Source organism: Alternaria ethzedia (assembly GCF_023757985.1).
Source record: "Alternaria ethzedia strain BMP 0044 chromosome Unknown scaffold_57, whole genome shotgun sequence".
In the NCBI taxonomy this organism is placed as follows: Eukaryota; Fungi; Ascomycota; class Dothideomycetes; order Pleosporales; family Pleosporaceae; genus Alternaria; species Alternaria ethzedia.
The window spans coordinates 59,316-82,403 of NW_026056250.1; the positions used below are offsets into that span (position 1 = coordinate 59,316).

The 23,088-nt window shown below is 51.6% G+C and overlaps 7 protein-coding genes and 1 non-coding gene across 8 annotated transcripts; 3 read left to right on the forward strand and 5 right to left on the reverse strand.

Moving 5' to 3' along the window:
• Window positions 1–1,330: 1,330 nt before the first annotated feature.
• J4E87_010824 lies at window positions 1,331–1,436 on the reverse strand. Its single transcript has one exon. It is a non-coding gene; the product is annotated as a tRNA-Lys (tRNA).
• Window positions 1,437–2,557: 1,121 nt separating this feature from the next.
• J4E87_010825 (uncharacterized protein) lies at window positions 2,558–3,467 on the forward strand (the record flags this gene model as incomplete). Its single annotated transcript, XM_049382395.1, is given in 2 exon segments — window positions 2,558–2,561; window positions 2,575–3,467. 2 exon segments carry the CDS (start codon window positions 2,558–2,560, stop codon window positions 3,465–3,467), a joined length of 897 nt encoding a protein of 298 aa, XP_049227874.1.
• A 2,005-nt stretch (window positions 3,468–5,472) lies between these two features.
• J4E87_010826 (uncharacterized protein) lies at window positions 5,473–6,821 on the reverse strand (the record flags this gene model as incomplete). Its single annotated transcript, XM_049382396.1, has 5 exons — window positions 5,473–6,097; window positions 6,146–6,219; window positions 6,422–6,457; window positions 6,716–6,740; window positions 6,817–6,821. 5 exons carry the CDS (start codon window positions 6,819–6,821, stop codon window positions 5,473–5,475), a joined length of 765 nt encoding a protein of 254 aa, XP_049227875.1.
• Window positions 6,822–9,017: 2,196 nt separating this feature from the next.
• J4E87_010827 (uncharacterized protein) lies at window positions 9,018–9,775 on the reverse strand (the record flags this gene model as incomplete). The annotated part of the gene is made up of 2 exons (XM_049382397.1): window positions 9,018–9,523; window positions 9,658–9,775. 2 exons carry the CDS (start codon window positions 9,773–9,775, stop codon window positions 9,018–9,020), a joined length of 624 nt encoding a protein of 207 aa, XP_049227876.1.
• A 1,783-nt stretch (window positions 9,776–11,558) lies between these two features.
• J4E87_010828 (uncharacterized protein) lies at window positions 11,559–12,938 on the forward strand (the record flags this gene model as incomplete). The annotated part of the gene is made up of 1 exon (XM_049382398.1): window positions 11,559–12,938. The coding sequence occupies one exon, from the start codon at window positions 11,559–11,561 to the stop codon at window positions 12,936–12,938; it is 1,380 nt and encodes a 459-aa protein (XP_049227877.1).
• A 441-nt stretch (window positions 12,939–13,379) lies between these two features.
• On the forward strand, window positions 13,380–14,302 carry J4E87_010829 (uncharacterized protein; the record flags this gene model as incomplete). Its single annotated transcript, XM_049382399.1, has 3 exons — window positions 13,380–13,637; window positions 13,736–13,992; window positions 14,083–14,302. The coding sequence occupies 3 exons, from the start codon at window positions 13,380–13,382 to the stop codon at window positions 14,300–14,302; spliced, it is 735 nt and encodes a 244-aa protein (XP_049227878.1).
• Window positions 14,303–14,567: 265 nt separating this feature from the next.
• On the reverse strand, window positions 14,568–18,899 carry TR06 (ABC-type transporter tr06; the record flags this gene model as incomplete). Its single annotated transcript, XM_049382400.1, has 6 exons — window positions 14,568–14,594; window positions 14,650–17,348; window positions 17,410–18,298; window positions 18,349–18,491; window positions 18,550–18,655; window positions 18,702–18,899. 6 exons carry the CDS (start codon window positions 18,897–18,899, stop codon window positions 14,568–14,570), a joined length of 4,062 nt encoding a protein of 1,353 aa, XP_049227879.1.
• Window positions 18,900–20,234: 1,335 nt separating this feature from the next.
• Window positions 20,235–22,608, reverse strand: J4E87_010831 (uncharacterized protein; the record flags this gene model as incomplete). The annotated part of the gene is made up of 2 exons (XM_049382401.1): window positions 20,235–22,313; window positions 22,420–22,608. 2 exons carry the CDS (start codon window positions 22,606–22,608, stop codon window positions 20,235–20,237), a joined length of 2,268 nt encoding a protein of 755 aa, XP_049227880.1.
• Window positions 22,609–23,088: the final 480 nt, after the last annotated feature.

Consider the following 23,088-nt stretch of genomic DNA (forward strand, 5'->3'; position numbering starts at 1 on the left):
CAAACAACTTATATCCGCTGCGCCTTGATCACGACATACCTGCCCAGGTGGGTATCCATACCTTGCCGCTCGTATTCGCAACTAATGGCCGGATTCCAGTGGCTACACATCCTAACAGGAAGGTTCTCCCTTTGCATTGAGCTATTTGACTTTCTATCGCTTGCAAATTCTATCATCCGGGAATAGGCAGTTCCGGTATCGCTCGCGTCGTTTGCGTTGTAAGTGTGTCGTCTAAGGAAACTAAAGAGGTGCGATGCAGTCTACATTTGTGAAAAGACCCGCCGATGGCGAAAGCTTAATGCAATGTAGACTTCTAGGAGGCATGTTCCTAACTTAACTTATCTCTCGAACGATATGCAGCAGTCGCACATACCTCAAGATGTCAACGTCATCTAATTCCAGGCATGGCTACTACTACGGAATGTTTCGACTACACAAATTGCATGGGCTCCGGCATATTGTTTTCTAAGACTACGTGCGACGAAAGTTTCCGGTTCATCGCCACGCCTCTTTGGTGTGGAGTGGGGTACTCTATCATCTCACGTTATTTCAGTTACTCTCCGTGATATCTACTCCTTGTAACACCGTCCATTGGTCTCCTGTCCGTGTTGTTGGACGCGTCGTAGTTTACATGTACATCACAGTATTTGTGACCTTAAGCCTGTAGCCTGCAGTTACTGGCTCCAATTTGCAGACTACGCATTCGCGACTATTTGGGTGCATCAGCGAATTGAAGAGGTTTACCGACGACATGGTCTTTTTCGCATTGGAGAGACTGGGTTATATCACAATGTTATTTTTCTAGATAAGTTGACGTAATGTCTTACTAAAGCACTAACACATTATCTCCCTAGGGCCTGTGTAAAAACTAGTCAGAGTGAGCGGTCTTGTGATAAGCATAACTGATTTGGTGTTATGTACTTAGGCAAAGATGAAAGTAAACCACCGCCAAGCGAGCCCGGGATTCAGATCGTTCGTGTTGAAGAAAAGCAAGGGTTGTTTTAGACGATACAAGCAAGAGAGGTCCTCGTTGTATGATTCATCATCTTAGAATTTTGGTGGGAGTGGAAAATTTAGCATGTCTAGTCAAAAATTGTCCTTCACCACCACCATCATGATAACCCCTCTTTTTTGAATCTTGTGTTGGACGAAAACTTCCAAAATGAAAGCTTGACTTGATCAACAGCTCTACGTGTTGCGGTAGCGTTCTCATTGTGATTTGTAGTCGTTTTAGGCCGATTGGTGCGGAAGTCCAAAAAACGTCCTTCACGGCCACACCACCAACACCTCCTATTCAAGACCATGATGATCGACGAGGTAGCAAAAAGAAAGCCCGACGTGGGGGTCGAACCCACAACCTTGAGATTTGATACAATCGTGTCTGTTAGGACGTGATAACTAAGAGTCTCACGCTCTACCGATTGAGCTAGCCGGGCTGATGTTGCTTTCGATGGAAGTTTGGCCAAACGAAACATTTATAATGTTACAATAAAGCTCTCGAGCTCCCTAACAATCGTATAGAGTCCTTCGATGTGAAGTTTGGATCGAGATGGAAAATTTTGTTTGGGCATGCGGGTCGGGACTTATCAGATTTTGCCAATACCCGAAAACCCCGCCTTTGCCAACCAGCCACCCATCCATCCGGTACACGGAAAAGACAAGCTCTTTACTTGCTCGCGCTACAGTTCGGGCGCGCTATCGTGGTGTATGCATCTCTATTGAACCTAGCACAAGGACTACTGCAATGGTCGGAAACAATAGATGTGGCTCCAAAACCTTACAAGTCGTTCGCGCATCACTGTTCTGCCTTGTAAGGCATGTTTTTGCTGCCTAGTCAAAACATGCAAGTAATATGCACGACACCGCTCCAGCGGACACCCTTGTCAATCTCGTACGGCATGGATTCTAGAAAGAGACGAGGTATGCCTCCCGCATTACTGTATTGCGACAAGAGACGCGTGCCAACGGTGGCGAAGCACGAAGATGGTCTCATAGAGGCGCATATAAGCTCATCGTGCATGAGCTTGAGGGATGTATACGAGCTTACTAACGGTCGTTAGACCAGCCTCCCTCGGTTGATTATCATCCTCGATGCATGTAAGTTTGTGATGCACACACGTTCGGTGCTCAGTGCGTTGTGGTGTACTCAGGGGTCCGATCCGACGGGTGATATTTGAAACGTCGATAATGTGCCGCTTAGTGGTCTGGATACGAGGCAGAATGGGAGGCTTTCCGGACCTGCATCGCACGGGTCGAGGATGATACAAGTAGATGGTGCGCTTTGGCCGAGAGACGGTCAGTATTATCGGGTCGACCAAGGATTCGTTCCGATGTAGTTGCGATTGCGCCGATCGCTCGCGTGCAAGGGGTAAACACGTGATGTCATCCTAACATCAAGCTGTGCCGCGTAACGCGTCAAGTCGAACCCAAACACTCGAACAACTCCGTGCCCAAAGTCTTGTCGGTGAATCCGCTACTTTTCAGTCATATCCTTGATAATTTGATGTTCGACCATGCCACGGACGCGAGGCGACGCAAGGAGTGGCGCTGATGCGGAATGCGTTGCCAGTCAAGATCAGGAGAAACAGCCGAGAGACACTGCGTCTGGAGTGCAAAACGCGGAGTCCCCGAGAGAATCTGCCGGTCAGAAGAGGAAAGTGACATCCGAAAATGAAGCATATGCAAAGCAACGCCGAATGAGCGAAAGACAGGGAACAGCTGCTTCGGTACGGGCCGAAAAGAAGGAAGAGCAACCGAAAGAAGAAGATCTGGAACAGCAGAAACCACGACTCACGACACCAGATCTGGAATATGATTCCGATCGTTCCAAGCTACGTGACCCGAGACCAACTCCGGGCCGCAGGGCACGCCCGCGTTGGGATGACATCAGTGCGCCCCAAGAGATCAAAGATTGGGTCAGCGACACCTTCTACATACCCAAGCCCACGAAGCCTCCTGGACGTCTGAACGCCGCCCTTAAGGATACAATGTTCAGAGATGAATGTCGGCTGAACCCCTTCGCACATTTCCACAAACTGTATATATGCTATGACAAGGGACGCGAGGGCTCATCCACATACGATCAAGGCGGCTTCGAGCTTGACTACGAGAAGGTGAATGATTGGATGAAACCACAAGCCTACAACAAGAGAAAGATGGTGCGTGGCATGGAGAAAGCAGTCGAACGACGAACGACTGAGCAGCAGAAGATGTTCGATTTGTTCTTTTTGGCCAAGTGGAACGATGACAGAGGTATCGGTCACTCCGTGGAGAACTATGTCAAAGACCAGGTGTCAAAAGATATCGGCGTGCCATGGCATCAAATCGGTCCGGAGCACGTGCAGCAATCGCGTGACAGAGGCTTCGAGCCTGTCAACTTCTACGACTGGTGGAAGGAGCCCACTGAAGAGGAGGAGAAGAGAATGATGAACATGATGTCAGGAGCTAGTTTGAGAAAGGACCTGTAATTACATAACCATCTCTGAGGAAGTTGTAGGGAAATATCACTTTGACACTACGGTAGTCTTTCCTCCGCTCGTATAACACAAGCTAATCTCAACACGTCTCATTCTGCCGCCGGAAGACGTCCATACATTAGGCCCTCCGAAGAGCACATCAGGCCGTCTAAAGCGGACCGTCTCACGGCTAAGCGAAAAGCTTAACCTACAGATGCCACGCGTCTCAGCAATCCCGCTGGCTCTTGGTAAGGCAAACAGCGAGGCGGAGTCCCCGAAGTGTGGTCACCTGGGTCCCGCTGTATCATTCCACGTATTGTAATGTAATGTAACAGTGAGATGTAGCTCTCGGTACATGGGTTTTGGGCATCTAGGGGAACGTGCCGCGTAGTCTATCTATTCATAGTAGTGTAGCTGCCTGAATTTTCTCCAGGACATGTGGGGTGTGGGGTGTGGAGTTTCTGATACAGTGCTTGGAGAAGTGACGGAGTGTGGAGACTTTCGCTCACTTCGTCTTGACACCGGGTACGTGAATGTAGGTCCGATCTTACTATCAGAATCGGATTGACAACACTGTCAGATGCTCTTGTCCAAGAGTCCACGGAGACACAGTCACAGCAGCGAGCATTAGTCTCGCAGTATCAAGTGACCACCTGTAGAGACTACACTCGCCTAACGCGGGTATCGCCCTTGACAAGTGACGGAGGTAGACGCCTTTTCTTCGTGTAGGGTCTAGTCCCCTTGCGTGCCCATAGCTTCAACACACCCACTTCGACCTCATCATGCATACTAGCCAGGTGCCATCACCCACGCCAACACGTAGTTTTCATTCAAGCATCGCCGAACACTTCGACGGGCGATACCAAATGCAAGTCTACCACGCCAGCGGGTACTTGACATCATACGTTTGACATCATATCATCCTTCTAGAGTGTTCATGTGCCCAAATATACATTCTTTCCATGCAGGACCGCGTACCCCTTCCCACGATACCAGACGCAAGTATACGGCGGTGACGAGGCCTACTCCAGGCAGCAATGCAGGAACATACCAACCGAAACCAGACCCAAAGTCCGGTCCGACAATGTGAAGAACAATGTAGGGCGCGCATCGAAGACACAGATCGACAGGGACGGGACGCCGTTCCACGGAGGTGGTTAACTTCAAGGTTCCATGCTAACGGTACCTACCGCTGTGCGGCAAGCCATCACCAGACGCACGGTGTATCGTGACGAAAACTTTCAACACCAACAACGCCCAAGCGAAGCAGAATGGCATGATACCATCTACAAGCGCCAAATGCTGCAGGGACTCGCGTGTGTAAACGAGAGGAAGTCACACGCGTCGCGCAACGGATGAGGCAGGTAAAACAGCGGTCCAGGCGACGAGATCGTGCATCGTGCAGCGGACGTGGACGCGGATCAGGACACTCTACATTAGCTGACGCTAGCTAGCATGTATGTGATCACTGGTGTATTGATGCGCGTGCTGGCCTGCAACGGCTCAGGCTGTCTTCAAGGCAGAGAAAAAGAAACAGCCCGGGCGTGGCCCGCAGCGCAACAACCCTGATTCGTGATAGTGGGGACGGCACTATTTTGACTCGACTGGGTAACCGATCCTGTCTTTTCGTTCTTCTTTTTCTTCCGTAGATGCGCACTTTACTTGGTTGGGTAACTTTAACGCGATGGGGGTACGAGGCGTCCGACTTGTACTCGGGGTTGAGGCTGTGCTGGGTTTAGGCGGCCAATCAGGGGTCCTCACTTCCGGGTTTGTCACGTGGTTAGGCCCTTTCGCGTCTAGGGAACCTGCAGTAGTTGGCATCAAGGTTCGCAAGGTGGTGTTTGAAACGCAATTGACACTCGGTGAAACGAAAGATTGGTCGAGGCTTTGTGGGCGGAAAATTATCTTCATTGCATATGTGTGACGAGACTCAAAGCTCGACCTATCGAACACTTGCCAGATCTGACCTATTAAGTAACTGCCAAGCTATACACTTTAACATACATGTTGCACAGCCTCACGACTGATAGTAAGGATGTTGTGAATGTCTGGGGTCACGGTACATTGCCGATGCACTTTGGTCGTAAACCCGCTGACCTGATGCAGTAGGTGGCGAGTAATTCGGCATCGTGGCATATGCTGCTCGCTCCGTGGAGGCTGTGTAAGCGATGTTGTGGGGCGTTATTGGTTGCTGGGCGACCGGATATGGGCTGTAGCCATACACTGATGGGCTCGTGGGTGCACCGGTGTGCAGTGATGGTGAGGGGTGATGTGCGTAGGGCGACGTTTGATCCCATGTGGCAGGCATGTTGGAGCCCAGTGGTGGCTGAGTGTATAGATACTGAGACGAAGTGACCGATGAATGATGTGAAATCCGGTCGGCTGTAGCGGTAGGCATGGCGTATGTCTGTGGAGATGACCATGTTGAGTATGCGTCGTTGTCGAAGCTTGACCAGGAATGGCGACTTGATCCGTGTGTTGGTGTGGACAGGAACGTATCGTACATGTGGGAATTGGGGGAGAGGTAGTCATCGTCCTCGGCATAGTTCGACAGGGCCGGTGTACCAGAGTCGGATGGAGAACTTGGGGCATTGGGAAGGGTGATGCCCTGGTTCTGGTATCTTCGCACGAGGACCGTATATCTTGACAATATTAGGAGATGGTGGGACAAGCAGTAGTGAACAACGTACCTATTCTTGATATCGTTCTTTGATCTTCCAGGAAAATGTTCCCGTTGGATGTCTTTCCAGTGTCGTCCGAGTCGCTGGACTGCGTCAATGAGTGTTGAGTCCTACGCAGCACCTGTCAGCAAGCCGAAAGCGGTTTTTGTCTGAGAGACTGCTGGCACTGACATCTAAGTCGCGCCACTCGCTTCGATCAAGATCCGGATCAAGTGACTGCTGCCACCGCTTCGCGCATTCTAAGGGATAGTCAGCAACGAAGTAGTAATACATCGTAGTACTTACGGTCTGCGCTGCGACTTCCGACACAGCTTGCGACCACTGTCCATCTGTTGATAGTGGAGTCAGTACCAGCATGTGCTTCCGATTGTTGAGCCATACTTTTGGCCGTATTGTTGTACCCCTCTTGAGAGCAACTGATCTTCACTCTTTGACCACTGCCCCTTCTTGAGACCTCCTGCTACTGAGTTGTGCCACCGTTTTCGACAATCTTTGTTCGTTCGACCAGGGAGGCTATCGGCGATTCTGCACCTACGGGCACTGTTAGTTGTGGGCTTGAGTGGGGTAAAAGCAACATACCAATCCTTGACTTCTCCTTCCACGACTGATGATGCTTGGTTAGCTTGCTTGGAGAAAACTGATATGCAGAGACTGTTGCATAGCTGCGGAGCATAGAATACCACATGGGCTGTGTCTCATGCAACTGTGTAACTTACGTTGGGCCTCCACCTCTTCGCGGAGCTTCTGATCTTCCGCCAAAGACCACTTTCGAGGCTGGCGAATGGAATTGTCCATAGTGATTGGGAGCAGATGACGATGCTGTACTCTAGGGTATCCGGATGTAATCAAAGATCTCTTGCAATGGACGGCAGATAGGATAATATGGGCAAAAGAGATGACAAGAGTTGTTTGATGATGTTGCAATAAATTTGAGTTATGTCAACTTAGTAGCAGTGACCCAAGGACTTCGTACAAGTAAAGAGTGCAAGACTATCAGCAATGTAGACATCGTGAAGAGACGACCTCGAGCGGAAAGCTAGCATAATAGTGTTTCAGCGCCTTGGCAAACCAGGTCCTTGGATTTTCCGGAGGGAGAGACGGCAAACAAGCTGTATGCCAAGCTGTAATGTTCGACGGTGGTTCTCGGTTCGGCTAGTGGACGGCGCAACCTACAGCGTTTTCGAAACAGCCCAGTAACGAACATGTTCCATGCAGCTGGACGAGGCTTTGCAGGCCATGACGCGTGCGTGTATGGTTAGTGCATCGTCTGACGGGCCGTTGACCAGGTGGTGTGTACAGCCCCCAAAGGATTCCCGCACTGGCTAGGTCCCTGTAGGTAAGGCTGCATGGACCATACACCGCTAACCCCAAGGAACTTCAGAACTTAGCAGCCGGTTTGAACAAGCTTATTGCTCCACAAGATATGCCATGTAGTCGCTAGGAACAGCAAATTGCATAGCGTGCCTGGTGTAACAGCCACTTGTTGCTCAAAGGCTTGCTTGGACCCTTTGTGGGCCTATTCTGCTCAATGGTGGGAAGTTCGCTGAACTCGCGTAGAACCAAGAATTCGGAGATCTATCATACGGTGAATGCCTTGCGGAACATTAGCATCTCAGACGCCGAAAGATGAAGTCCATCCATCGATAATTTCGAGGTGGTTTCAAAAACGTGACTAGGTGGCTGTGCTCTAGTCCAATATGGGCCAACGCTGATCATCTCGGAAAAGCAGCCGAACAGATCTCTGGAACAGTCTAAGCCATCTGATAGCCACATATAATCGGCGAAGAGAAGTTTGCGATATGCGTGATGGGTGTCTCTGCTGCTGACATCTCGCCACTACTATCAAGCGAAGAGGGAGTTAATACCGCAATGTTCTAGTGATAGTCTGCGCCATGCGCTCGAAGATCCGCTAAGATCTCAGACGGAGAGTGTGTTGTTGTATCGTGTCGTGCCATTGGAACGAGCTCGTTCAGTTGGAGGCGAAGATTACTCCTGGCGGTCAGTCCGCAGTCTTGCTGGTACGACCGGACCAGGGAGGCGATTACAGCGGTGGCGAAGACGGAAATCGGCAGTCAGATCAATTGACCGCATTCCGGTGAAGAGGTGACTATTCGTGTCTCGTGTATGTTCACGTAGGAGGTCGTGAGAGGTACATGCTAGGAAGTGAGAGCGAGGCTGGGAAGAGCGTTCATCCCTAGCGCGTGGATCGCGTTCCATTCGGCAGGTACCGTCAGCCACATTTGGCAGCCGCAGATTACTCCGCACTCCCACAACACACCAAACGCAGCGACCCTCATTCGCATAACTAGCTGGTGTGCACTGATTAAGCAACGCGCTTTTATCGCTCGATCGCTTTAAGTTATGTCCGGGTCTACCGCTCCTCGTGCAAGGGCTGAGGGGTAGGGCTGAACGAGTAACATCACACAACCGCATTGGTGCAAGGTGATATCGAACCATGTAAGAAAGAATGCAATGTACATTGAATTGATTCGACGAGTCAACGGTGCTTTCTCGGTGAAGAAGCTGTGCACCTGATCCAGACTGTCTTTAGCACTACTGCTTCGTCACAGAGTCTGGCCTATTATATCTTGTGTCAATAAGCTGCTTCTCTCTGAGCAAGCATACCTTTAACGACGGCTAGATCACAGCCACGCGGCATGCGTTCTAATCCTCCTGCCACTGTGATGTTCAACCAGCGGGAAGCGCAATACTTGCATCGGAATGAACGGGTCGAAACCGTGTTCGTTGTAAAGCGGAGCGGTGTCTCCAGCACTGGATTGAGAGCGTAGATGTTGACAAGAGCGCGCGCACGCGTCGGCTGACGCAGACGTATCATCCCTCGGAGCTGAGGATAGTAGCGTCGCTATCGGATGACGATGCTTCAGGTCTTGCCCATGAGTCTCTGCGCTTTCGCAAGCAGAACTGTGCTCTCTCGTCCGAGCTTCCTCTGGCCATTGGGTCCCCTAGCTTTGGCCATGGTCTTCCTGAAGCGCTCACGCTCAGCAATCTTTTTTGCGCGCTCCTTCTCCGCCTCCTCTCTGGCTTTTTGCCGCGCCTCTATTTCCTCCCTCTTCTTCCGCGCCACTTCTGTCTCTTTCAAGAATGGCTGTGGTCGAGCTCGTCGCTGTCGCCTCTCCCAAGTCTGTGTGGATTCCGGTTCGGGCGACTTCTCTTCCAGCATCGCTACGCGATCGGGGTGTGGCTCCAAGGTGGGCTCTTGGACGGGTTCGGTAGGCTCCTCATCGTCGTCTTCGTCGTCGTTGGCAGACTCGCGGTCGTAGACAGACTTGCGCGGTGTCGTCTCTTCGTTTTCTTCGCGGGCTTTGAGCTTTGCATACTGCTTCTTCAGCTTTGCCTTGCTGATAAGGCCTTTCTTGATCTTTTCGACTGAGTACCCAATTAGCAGTTGAAGTGTATATGCCATGCAAGCAAATGTCGGTACTGAAGGCTCCCGCAATACGCCTGTCTAAATCCCTCCTCTGCGAGAAATCTATGCGTGAAGAACGTTGGAAAAAACCTACTCTTCCGTCTATGGGTGCCATCGGGTAAGTTTGCGGGACCGATGTCGAAGCGACCCTTCTGCTTCTGCTTTTTCACGGAAAACTTTGCGTCTCCCTCATGCGGCCGTTTGACTGCCATATCGACGGCTGTGGTTGTGTTGAGAAAGTTCGGAGTCGCGGTATGCAGATTGTCGCAAACGCGTGCCGACTTTCTCAGCCTTGGCAAAGTGGGGCGCGATCTAGAGCCAGTCACATGGTCTTCACCACCGCGGCGGTCCTGCACTCATGCCTCAGCTTTGTGCACCATCGCAACTATGCACCAGCAAAGACGCAGCCCGCGGGGACGTGCAGGAACACCCGGATGAGCAGTGTGTTCTTTTTCGTCGTGTGACATGCTGCGTCGGCCAATACCGGTCCGGCGGCATGGGCGACTTTATCAGCAGCGATTAGGAACTTTCCGTCTTGTAACAAAGATCACAGCGCGTCATCTGTCCCGGTCCCTGCGTCCCTCCTCTCCGCACCTTCAACTGGGGCGCTCCACGCTGTTTCGTCCTAAAACTGGGCAGTATGACTGTACAATGAAGCGCCCACTGGAGCCAGCGCACCCCGTTTAAACTGGAAACTCTTACTCATATCATTCGCCGGGCCAGCAGGTGCTCCAACCGCTTGACCTGACGTCTCCGCCATCCTTACGACCTGCCATTTCAGTGCTCCACGTCTTTTGCGCGCGCAAACCCGCCACTATTCTCTGATACTTTGTCAAATCTTTGTACTCATGCTGTCTATCGCAACAATCTGTTACAACCATGCCCATCTTTCATGATCCCCATGACAGCCCGCCAACATCGTCATACTTGCCTCAGGCCTCGGCCACCGGCTTTGAAATACCGCATACTCCGGGATTTGCTGTAGAAAGGAATATGGAATCCCACATGGAGCCAGAATCGCCGAAAGCCGACATGCTGCAGGATATGGACCCTGGGTCGCCCAGCCAAATGCGCAAGCCGTCTATGTTCGGACGGAAGGACTGGATGGAAAGGATCAAACGAACGAACAGTCCATCGTGGCTGCAGCGGCAAGGTGTGAGTAGCCGGGGAACTAGGAAACGTCCGCCGCGGTGCTTGATAATCCATGTAAGGAATACTGATCATGTATCACAGGGCGATTCCGTAGCTGAGCGCGACTCCTCGACCCGACCGGCATCGCAAGACCGACCGACTACGCCTCAATCTTCATCCGCCGAGCTGCAAACCTCCCGAATCTCCACCCCGGAACATCTCCGTGACCCTGCAGCGGTAGGTCTGGATATCGAGCGTCCACGATCGGCATTACACTCTGGAGACTTTCGAGAGAAGAGAGCGGGCACGGCGTCTGAGAACGACTCCTCAACTTCAGGCTTCCTAGCGACTTCGCCGGTGGTGCCTTGGAATCGCTCGTTCCCTTCTGCTGCTTATACTTCGAACCGTAATGACGTCTCGTACCCGGTGTCACATCACCCAGATGCCCGGATACCCGCCCGAGCGCGAGCAATATCGCAGTCATCACAGTCACCGTTTAGCTCATTTGCTTTTCTACCGCCCACAAGCCCGCTTGTCCAGCAAGCAAACAACACAGACTTGGACTTTTCCTCTAGGCCAGGCTCGCGGCAAGGGTCCCGGAGTCCCGACAGAAATAGTCGCCGGCATACCTACTCTCCTGCCTCCTTTCATGATTACCAGTCCACTCAGATGGCGCGATCCGCCACCGGAACTCCGGCAGCTCGACACATTCGCCACAGTGGTTCAATGCCATACCAGGCACACCAACCGCGACGATCAATGACGTTCAATCAGTCTGAGCCTCAATCTCAGTCGCAAACACCGTTCCTACACGCTCGACGCCCCTCCATTTCCTCGGAAGCATCTCCGCTGCAACACGCCCCCATGGTCGGTTCATACGAGGAGTCTATACTTCGTGGGCGTATGTCTACTACACCTTCGCGGCCTCTTGATTTCGTCGCCAAGATTGGCGTACTTGGCAAAGGACAATGCAAGTCAAGCCTCAAGTGCCCACCGCACGTCACGGTCCCCTTTCCAGCCGTATTTTACAGCTACAACACCGGTAACGGTAGGATCTCAGATAATGAGCCGAGCCCTTATGTTGGGCACATTGACTTGGAAAATACTTTGCCACCGCCAGATGAAAGCAGCGAAGCTAGTAAACGCAAGCGACGACATGTGGTGCCAGCCCCCGAACAAGACGATCTTGACTTCAAGCTGAATCTTGGTGAAGAGGAGAGTGGACAGAGCGTGAAAGGAGACCTTCGTCGTAAAGAAAAGAAAAAGCGACGATCTACGTCTCCCAAGGCACCTCCAGGGGGATGTTACCGTATACCGCCGCAGGGGCAGCTACAGATTGTGCTGAAGAACCCAAACAAAACCGCAGTGAAGCTCTTCCTCGTGCCATATGACATATCGGATATGGAGCCAGGTCAGAAAACCTTCATCAGACAGCGCAGCTACTCTGCTGGACCCATTATCGATATGCCCGCATCTTCACGGAAGAACCTAGGAACTGACCGTCCAGAGGCTGCCCTCAGCAACTCAGATGATCCGAACGACCGACCTATCTTGCGTTACCTCATACATTTGCACATATGCTGTCCTTCAAAGGGTCGTCATTACTTGTACAAAAGCATACGGGTCGTTTTTGCGAATCGTGTACCAGACGGTAAAGAAAAGCTGAGGAATGAAATCCAGCAACCTGAGCCTAGATACAGCACGTACAAGCCGACGCGAGATGCATCATCGCTGCAAAAGACACATCTACCGGGAGCTCAACCCGCTACGGACAAGGCTTTCCGTCGACGCAGCGCTGGATGGCCACTATCTCAATCTCAGCAGGCGTATGATCAGCTCGATGGATTGAGGCAGCACACTCCATTACCTCCTCCAGCCGTCAAGTTCACTGGTGGTACCACCAACTCTTCAGCATCAAGCGGCTTCAACTCGCCTATGCCGGAATTACAACCCATACCTTTCACCATCGGCAGGCTCGCTGCAATTGAGTCACGGCCTATGTCTCGCGATCGCATGGATATTGATCCGAAGAGCCCCTTCAGAACACCCATTACCTCGCCGCGAGCTGGCGTGAGTAGTCCGAAAAGTCAAAGCGATGGTACCTTTGAGAAGCTCAGTAAAGGTGACATTGGCTACGGCGGAAATGCATTCTCGCCGCTCGGCAGCCCGTCTGCTCCGCCCAATGCTGGTCTACTATCACAGCGATTGCGCGGTTTGGATGTTCAGCGCGACGAGGAGGAGTAAGCGTTTTTCATTTACAGGAGTTTGGACAATCCCTATGTGATCTGTTTCGTGTTGAATACCCCAATGTCTGTTGTTCTTTTACTGGCGTTATACATTGGCCCTGTTGGATGTGGCCCTTGAACGATAGCGTCTTCCATGTAGTTTTATGCTAGATACTATAAATCAGATGAATGCATGAATCTAACATAGTTCCGGAACCGTGCAGCCGACGTGTGCGATGACGCTTGCCGAACTTGTGGCTGTAGGGCTTAGCGTGGTTGCGCTCAAATGTTCGCGAAGAGTGACGTCGGCGATAATTTGGCAAGAGCCGAGCTCTCGTCGGCGACTTGAACAATGAGTATTTATCTATCCGAACAACATCTTTGAGACTCTGAATAATATAGTCGCCTTCTCAGCTCTTTCGAACCGCAATAGATTATCATCGCGACACCAATACCAACCATGGCCTCCAAGCGCGCAGCCCAACTACTCAGCGTCCGTTCCAATGCCTCCGTCATCGGCCGCCAGCCTACACGATTGAGCTTCAACACTGCACGCGCTTTCAGCATCGCACCCAGGTCACAAAACGCATCCATCTCGCAGAGCAGGACAGTGGTTGTAGGAGGTGCGGCGAGGTTACAGGCGACGCCAGTGCAAAAGAGATGGCATTCGCAGGCCCCCAACGACTTGAAGCAGAACAAACTCTACCAATTTGACGATGTACGTCTTGCCTTTATTTCCCATAACATTCTTAACCTATGCGATGGCGTTTCTCAAGCCATCATACACCCCTTCAAACGCACCGCTAACTCATTCAGGTTCTACACATCCTCGAAGCGCCCTCAGACTCACGTCTCCTTATCGACGTCCGCGAACCCCATGAATTCGACGCAAACACTATACCCACCTCTATCAACATCCCTGTCACCTCACAACCTGATGCGCTACTACTAGACGAAGAGGAGTTCGAGGATAGGTTTGGTTTCCAAAAGCCACCCAAGGGAAAGGAAGTCGTCTTCTTCTGCAAGGCCGGGGTGAGGAGTTCAGCGGCTGCAGGAATCGCGAGACAAGCTGGGTAAGTCGGATCCTTCATTGGCACACGCCCAGAGTTCGATAAGCTGGCAAAAGACACTTGCTGGAGAACATTTGCTAACCCGCACGGCAGATACACAAACGTTGGCGAATACCGCGGCTCGTGGCTCGACTGGCAGAAGCGTGGCGGGCCAGGCACAAAATCACCACCGAAACCCGATGGCATGGGCGAACCCAAGGCCCCCACTACCGAGACGAAGCCTACAGCTAGGACAGGTGACAGCGGAGAAGAGGACCTAGGGCCTCAGGGACAGCCAAAGTACCCACCAGGAGGAATTATGGGCCAACAGTAAATTCGCGACGGATAATAGCTAGATTGTGGATAGCTTGATAACATGTGATCCACGGAGGGTGTATATATGATCACGTTCAAAGAAACATTACGTTACTTCCAAGATTATCCAAAAGATGTCAAGATATCTCTCTCAAATTGAAGTATAGTATTAAAAATGTAAAGTACAGGCACTCGGAGACACGTGCATGACGAGAAAGAGAGGAGATGAGCGAAAGAAGGTGTTTCGCTAACGCAACAAAGGCCGAAGTTAGTAACGACCAGTCTTATCGGTCTAAAGCTTGAGCTTGACACTGTTCGAAAGTTAGCACATCTCGACCAGAATCGCAATGTTGGACTAAAACTCACCATCTGCCAGTAAACACCCCGTTTCCTCAACAGCCCCTGGTGATCACCCCTCTCCAGTACCATGCCACTACCCACAACGAATATAACATCCGCCTTCTGGATCGTAGCAAGGCGATGCGCGACTGCAATTACAGTTCTTCCGCCCTCACCAGCAGCGCGCTCAATAGCATCCTGCACCAACTTCTCAGATTCAGAGTCGAGAGACGACGTCGCCTCATCCAGCAAAAGTAACTTCGGTTTCCGCAGTAAGGCCCGAGCAAGACTAAGACGTTGTTTCTGACCACCAGACAGCGACATGCCTTTCGGACCTAGACGCTGTGCATATCCGTCGGGCAGGGAGGTGATGAAGTCGTGAATTTGGGCGTCGCGGCATGCTTGTTCGATGTCTTCGTCCGTGGCGGTGTCGACAGATAAAGCAACGTTTTCGCGTATCGTGCCTTCGTACAGCGTAGGCTCTTGGCTGACGAGACTGATCTGCTTGCGATATTCTGCGGGATCAAGAGTCGTGATATCTTGTCCGTTGTAGAGAATGCGGCCGGATGTTGCGTCGTAGAAGCGCTCGAGGAGAGATATTGTGGTAGATTTGCCGCAGCCGGATGCGCCGACCAGTGCGGCAAATTGGCCTGGTTGGACCTGGATGTTGAGGTTGGATAGAACGGGCACTTCGCGGGTTTTGTAGGTGAAATACACGTTTTGGAACTCGATGCCTACGCCTTCTTCGGGTTTGCTTAGAGGCGGATAGGCAGTGGATGTTGTAGACTTTGGTGGACGCATACTGAGAATGCGGTTCGCGGCGCCCGTGGCTTGGGCCATGTTGGGAGCATACGAGAAGAATTGTCCTGCTGCGATAGCGCCCTGTACGATAGCTTGGTAGATGACAAAGAAGTCTACGGGACTGTACTCGCGGGAAGCCAGCAGGGTACCGCCATACCAGAAGGTAAGGGCCATGCAAGCTAGTTCAATGCTGTCGCTTGCCGCGAAAATAAGAGTGCCATACTTCGCGCTTGAAAACGCTCCTGTGACATGGCCTTTGAGCAAGGTCTCATAGCGCTGGCCGATCATGTCTTCCATGATAAGACTCGATACTGTCCGGAAAGCACCAACAGCTTCTGAAGCAAATTGGCTGCTGTTCTCGAACACCTTCGCGTTGGTCTTGTCAAATTCGAGTTCAATGCGTACACGGAGATATCCAGCAGCCAGGATAAGTGGCAGCGCGGCAAATAGTGCAACAAGCGACAGTTTCCAACCATAGATGAAGGAGATGATGACGCAGCCCACAACGTTGACAATAGCAATGAGCGCAACGGACATCTCCGTTGCCATTAGCTGCTGGATCTGTGTCGAGTCCGAGCTCAGGGTCGACGTAAGAGACCCAGGGCTATGCCCTTGATCGTCGAAGAAGGCAATGCGTTTGCGGATGAGGTTATCCAGGTACTCTTGCCGGTAGTTCTTTGTTATGGCAACGGAGATGAGATGACAGGCCGAGCCCATGAAGAAGTAGGATAGAAAGGTGCTTCCAGCCAGAACACCGAACATGCCTGCCCAGAAGTTGCCTTTGCTGACGAGCTCGTCCATGGGAAGGGTGAAAACATTGACGACGTTTGCAAAAATGTAGGCCTGAAGCGGGTAGACGACACCGCTGGCCAGTACACCCAGAATAGCGACGCTGTATAGGATCCAATGACCGCGTTGTTCGTAGATAAGACGCCCGAAGCTGCCAAAGAGACCTTGTTGCTTGTACTCTGGATCTTCGGCTGATTTGGAGACATCATTGCTCTGCTTGTAGTCTTCATGGATCTCAGTGTCTGCGCTCTTAGCCTTTTCGAGCGGGTCGGCATCAGCGTCTTGTTCCGCTTCCGCTGCGATCTCTTGGGCATGAACCAAGCCGTAGTAAACACCAGCTTCTATCTTCAACAGCTCATCGTGGGTGCCTTGTTCCACGAGAGCACCTTGACGTAAGACCACGATCTTATCCGCGCGCCTGATGGTAGAGAGGCGATGCGCGATAACGATAGTCGTTCGGTTCTTCGATACGCGATCGAGAGCTTGCTGAACAATGCGTTCGGTACGTACATCGATAGCGCTCGTCGCTTCGTCGAGAATCAGTATAGGTGGTTGTTTGATGATGCTTCGCGCGATCGCTATTCGTTGTCGCTGTCCACCCGAGAGCTTGATGCCGCTCTCGCCAACCATGGTTTCGTAGCCTTCTGGTAGTTTGGCAATGAACTCTTCGGCGTAAGCTTCGCGACACGCGTCTTCGACCAATCTCATCTTTTCTTCTTTCGGCAAGTCTTCATATTGGGTACCAATGAGACCGAACGCGATGTTGTTGTACAGGGTGTCGTTGAACAGGAAGGGCTCTTGCTGAACCAGGCCGATTTGAGAGCGCCACCATTTTAGGTCGACATCTTGTAACTTGGTATCTCCGATCCTGATGGTACCAGTGCAAGTGTTTGGGCCTAGATCAGGCTCCTCGTCTTTGCTCTTGTCATCTCCAGCCTTCTTCGCAGATGCTTTCTTGCCTTCATCCTTTGGTACAGCCTTTTTCTTGAACCATCCAGACTCCTGTGTGCTTTCTTTCTTGCTTTCAAGCGTGTCTTCGTGAGGCGATGCGTCGTTCGGTTTCTCATCTGATGCGGCGGCCGTTGTGCCTGAGAGTTCATACCATCGCTGAACTAGTCCCACAATAGTGGACTTCCCTATAGGTTGAGGCAAGTGGTTAGTAAAGAGCCCATAATTTGTAGAATAAGAACTGCTTACCACTTCCGGATGGACCGACAATAGCGGTAACTTTGCCTGCCTCAAGCTCGAGATCAAGGCCTCCGAGGATCTGAACATGTGGTCGGCTTGGATACGAGAAGGCAACGTTGTGAAAGCTGATGTTTGCGTTGGCGGTCACATCAGGCTCCTTCGATCCAGTGGTATCAGGGACCGTTGCATCGATCGTGATGAATAGTTCGGTGGCGGCAGATGATGCCTTCGCGATGGCAATAATTGGGCTCACAACCCTACTGATGTTCGTGATCGCCATCATGACTGAGAACAGAACGACCACTATGGTTCCGACGTCGCCTTTGCCTTCCGAGTACTGCTTGATCCCGAACCAGAACGCAATGGCAAATGTGCCATACATTCCGATCATCATGGGTGACATGACAAGACCCATCAGAGGCGCAGCCCTGCGCTCGTTCGTCGCAGCTTTGTCCAGCAAGGCCTCATGCAACCTTGCCAACTTCGCCTCTGCACCGAATGCAGTAAGGATGCGAACGGATGAGAACATCTCGAAAGCCATGGCAGAAGCATATTCATGATGTTTCTCGGTAATTTTGTGTATGCGGATGAAAGGTGGCAATATGATACCAAAGACCACGAGGATGAACGGAAGCGATGCAGAGGCGACTACGGTGAGCAGTGGGCCTTTGATGAAAGCCACCACATACGCCCCGATAACGAATGCAAGGGACTGGAAGAGTATAGCAAAGTGCTGCGATATGGCGAGTTGGACCGTATTGGAGGAGGTTGTAATCCGTGTGGACACTTTGCCGGGACTTATAGTATCTATCACACTGATTGGCTGTGCGAACAGAGCTCGTAGATATGCGAGACGCAATGCAGCAGAGATTCGAAGGCCGCTGATTCGGATGGTGAGCTATACCAGTGTTAGAAAGATGAAAGCCTCTTCAGGGATCGTGTGCGTACCATTGATATGTAAGATAACACGAACTTCGCGATGAACAGGTAGACAAGGAAGAGGGTAAGCCTGTTGATTTCGGCTTGGAATTCTCCAGCTGTCAAGGTCGTTCCCGGGATGAAGTAGTTGGTGAACGAGCCGACCAATTGACCTGAGTGCTGTCAGTACTTGCGGAAGGCGCCATTAGATTCCAGGCTATCAGATCATACCGAAGACGACGTTCATCAAAGGAAAGGTAACGCCGGACGCTATTGAAGTAACACAGCACATGAATATGAGCCAGTAATCGAGAGTTGTTCCATACGAGAACACTCGCTGCTCGCACGTTAGCCAGGAATAACATCCAAGGTAATCTACTCACGAAGTAGTTCTTCATGCCCGCTTGAGGCACTTTCTTTGCCTTTGACGAGGCAATTCCATCGTGCCCTGCGTCTTCGATGACGCTGTGCTTTTCGTCGGGTCCTGTCTCTAAAACTTGAGTGGCGATCGCAGTGCTCTCCACCCCAGCGTCGACGGTAGGCTGGGGTGGCGATTGACCGTCAGTGACATTGGAGTTCATGGCAGTGCGATACAAAAGAGCGTAAGAAATCGGCAAAGTCGAAGCGTGAAATGAACGATTATTCGATAGTAGAGGAGGTGGTCATCTTAACCGGGGGACAAAGATTGATGCCTGGTAATGTGACTGCCGTATATCGTATTTCAGATGCACCGGACCAAACCGAGTCTGCGTTCCGATTCAACACGCACACCGTCAAAACTCGGAGTGAGAGTGTAGCTGAGAACGATCGCTTGCACCGGGGCCAATGTTCGTCGTGCCAAGTGCACTACGAATCTCAGCCACAGGATACGCTAACCACGCGATATCTCGCTTCACCACCATCCTTCCTAATCGAGCGACTACCTGCGAGACGTAAGGGGCAACGCGCGTCTGTTGTGTTTCAACGCCCAGACTCGATGTCAGTGCGAACCAGTGCGATCGGATACTGAAAAAACGCCCAGCAAACGCTTTCTCTAAGATGTATCGAGAATTGAGCACGCGGGTGTTGGAGTTCCCGGACAGTTTGGGTGTTGTCAAGCGTTCTTCAGAGTGAGCGAACGGTCGTCGGTGCCTGAACGTCCGACTCCACCGATCGACCAGCACTCCTCAGTAAACCTCTCCCTTCCGCACAGACATTGCCTTTCCACAGACAAGCCTTCAGACTTCTCTTAAGCCTTTCAAAATAATAGCAGACGCCTTCGATTGCAACAGCATGCGACGGGGATGCTCATCGGTTTGCTTTCTTGACAACCTCGTAGCTGGCATACCTATCGGGGCAGGTATCACCCTTCGTGCACGTGACTTTGCGAGCGGACCAGTGAGAATGCGCGAGCATACCGAATTAGGAAATGACCATGGCCAAGACATGTGCTAAGTATGGCTGCAAGGATGACGGAGTGACGAAATATTGCTGCCTAAGATCAAAGAGCCCCAGGAAGGTACGATATCCTGTACTTCAGATGTTACTTCACCACACCACTGTGCATGCCTGCCAGTTCCTGTGTAGGTTGCGGCAATGGCGCCTAAGAAGGAATTGGCCATGCAGTGCGCTAGTCCCACTTCGAAGCACACCTCACACTACGATGCCTGAGATCTTCTGCTTACCTTTGCAAGCAACCGGTTCTTCGTACATGATATGATCGCATCCCTACGAGCTCAGTATGGGTACCGCATTCTTTAGTCAGCGGCATCCAGTTGAGGAACAAAGCAACAGAAGTTAATGGCCGCCTTTCAATACTATCAACAATGAAATTTCGATAAGAAGACCTCCTCCCATTTTAGGCCCAAACGTCCCAACAGAGGTCCACCTCGCTATCGCTGAACGTTTCAGATAAGAGTGGGTTGGTTGTACCATGCCTACTGACCCTCAATGCGATCCTGCCGACTCCGCACACTCCTCCCACACTCCATCTCCCTCAAAGCCTCAACATCAGACCTCCGCCTCGCACCCTCCTTCCGCTTCTCCAACCTCACCAGACTCTCAATCAGTCGCTTCATAAGCCACTCACTCTCACTAATACCAGACACCATAGGACTGTCATCTCCGATCCAATCCCAATTCACCAATCCCTCTTCGTTCTCATCTTCAGAAACCATGTTGTCGGTGTTTACATTGCGGTCTAAACGCTCTGGACTCGTCAGACGGATGAGCCGTGTGAACTCGACCCATTCTTCGTATGTGTAGCGCTTGTCGTTGGTCTTGAGGTCGAGAGAAACCTTTTGGATGGACAGGGCGAGGCGGCGGGTCAATGAAGCCTGGGAGGGAGGGCTGGTGATGTCGGCTTCGGCTTCGGAGGCGAGGGCTGGGACGGTCGGGTGGAGAGTCAGTTCTATATCGGTTGCTGCTTCGCGATCTTCCGGGTCGTTCGAAATACTCTCTCTGTCTTGCGGGTCGGAAGAATCTACGATGCCGTCATCAGACCGTGGGTCAGAGACGTCGAAGCCCCTTCTCAATCGCTTCTTTCTCGCTCGTTTATCTGTCCATCGCTGTAACCATCGCAGTAGCCAAGGATGCTTGTCAAGAAACGAACGCCAGATACCTGCCTTGGGCAGTACTGTAAAATCTGCGAGCTCGTCACTCCACTTCTTGAAGTTAGCGACAACAGTGTCGCCTAGATCTGAGACTAGGATAGTCATGGTCGGAACGGCAATCAAGCTCCAGATGACGAAGAAACAGCGCCCGGAATTGGATCTTGGTGCCAGGTCACCGTACCCGATTGTTAATAGACTGACATAACAGAAGTAGAGTGACTGGAAATACGTCAAGTGTTGTGTTCCTTCTTCGGTGATCCAGAACACGACTGCGCCCACACACCAAAGAATCAAAAAAGTGGTGATGGACCAGAATAGCGCCATCCACTGCTTGAACTTCTTCGAATCGGCTTGGATCTTGCGCATAGCTTCAAAACGGTCCTTTTCTTCTTTCAACAGCATGATCTTGGGCTTGGAGGACTTGATGTGTAGAGCATTGGCAACACCCTGCATAGTCGATGTATGCTGGACAGACTCGCCCATGGGGGTTCGAAAGGGCCGTGGTTGACTAGGTCCTGATATCTTTGGAATGCCAAGTCTGCGTTTCCGAACCAGATGGTGGGCTTCTCGTTCCCGGTGACGGAGATCAAACGAGTTGGTAACTGTACGCTCTGCGACCCGCTCGCGCATGCGATCGACATGCTTCTGGACGATCTTCTCATCGCCAAGCTCGCGGACTGCTGTGTAAAGCGACGAGACAATGAGGGCTAGCGTGATAGTTCCGCCCACAGAGTACGGAAAGACAATACCCCTAGTAACATCGGTCGTAGGTACTAGATCGCCAAACCCAACGGTCAGGATGGTTACGTCGCAGAAGTACAAGGCATCGGCAAACCTCCAACTGTCCTCTCCAGCATCTTGCTCGAGTTTCGCAAAGACTGCAGCGCCACCGCCTAACCAGATGAAAAACGCCATAGTCTGTAGAATAAGCGTTCTTTGACTGTCGCTCAAAGCGAAGTTTTCGGGGTAGTGCCCAAGAAAAAAGCCCAGCATGTTGACCATGAGAAGCATAGAACAGATGGTGTAAAACGCCGCAGCCGCAATGGCGTACCAAAATCCTTGGGTATATCCTTGTTCCGGTCGGATTGGTGGTTCGTAAGTGTTCATGCATATCGTTATCGCTATGAGGAAAGCAGATGAAAGATACCACAGAACCACAGTAACGGGTAGGGCAATGATATAACGGATCCTCTGCGTAAAGTTCAGAAGAAGGAAGAGATTGCCGAGAAAGCCGCAGATCAGCGATGCTACGTTGATCCAGTAGCACCATCTCGGGTCGCCGAAAGGTACGCCTTTAAAGTCTGAGATTCGTTCGCCGTTGATGATGTTTTGCTGTCTCCAGGGAGTTACGAGTGCGGCGATTGAGCTCACATTTGCTAGGGGGCCGAGAGTTGCAGCGAGGAGCTTATTTGGTGTTAGCATCTGAACAACGTAGTTCGTCGAGTCGATTTGGAGGTTAAGAGCCATATGAACTTCTTGTGAACACATTTCAGTGCGAATCATCACTTACGGGAATGCCGGTGCTCGCGAACCACCAATCGCTATCCTGGCCCTCCCATTTCTTCCAGACATTCCACCATCTCTTCTCCCCACTGCCTTGTTGTATCAACTGCTCTTTTCTTTGATCTTCCTCTTCATGGGCGTTATTTTGTTCCGACGTACTCGGCTGCCCCGGTTCTTCATGTTCATGCGCCATCATCGGAGCGATCCGGCATCAGACATCGTAACCCCGAACAGTGAGCTGAGCCTTCGGTGAACCCAGAAATGATAACAATAGTTCAGAACGCGAAGTATCCTCAGGCTCGTTCTCCACTGCAAAACTCGAGAAGGTGCGAAACGGCGATCAATACGTCGGGCACGGATATACGCGTGTGACTAGTTGCTGAGAAACTGGCGCTAGAGCGGAAGCGGTGGCGCAGGGAATGTGAACGTGTCTACAGTTGCGAGGAGACACGGAAGATAATACAGAAGTCGGAAATCAGGGTCTAACTTCAGTAGCGAGTTCATGGCCGCGCGTTTGAGCAGGTCTCCAGCAAGATTGCCAGATTCGATGACTCGGCTATCGCGGCGTAGTGGAGACGAATGGTGGGTGCTGGCGTCGATCAGCTGTTGACGCACGCCAAGCTGCGAATGCCGGGGTTACTTAGAGATCAAAAGGTGAATACTTCACGTGCGGTTA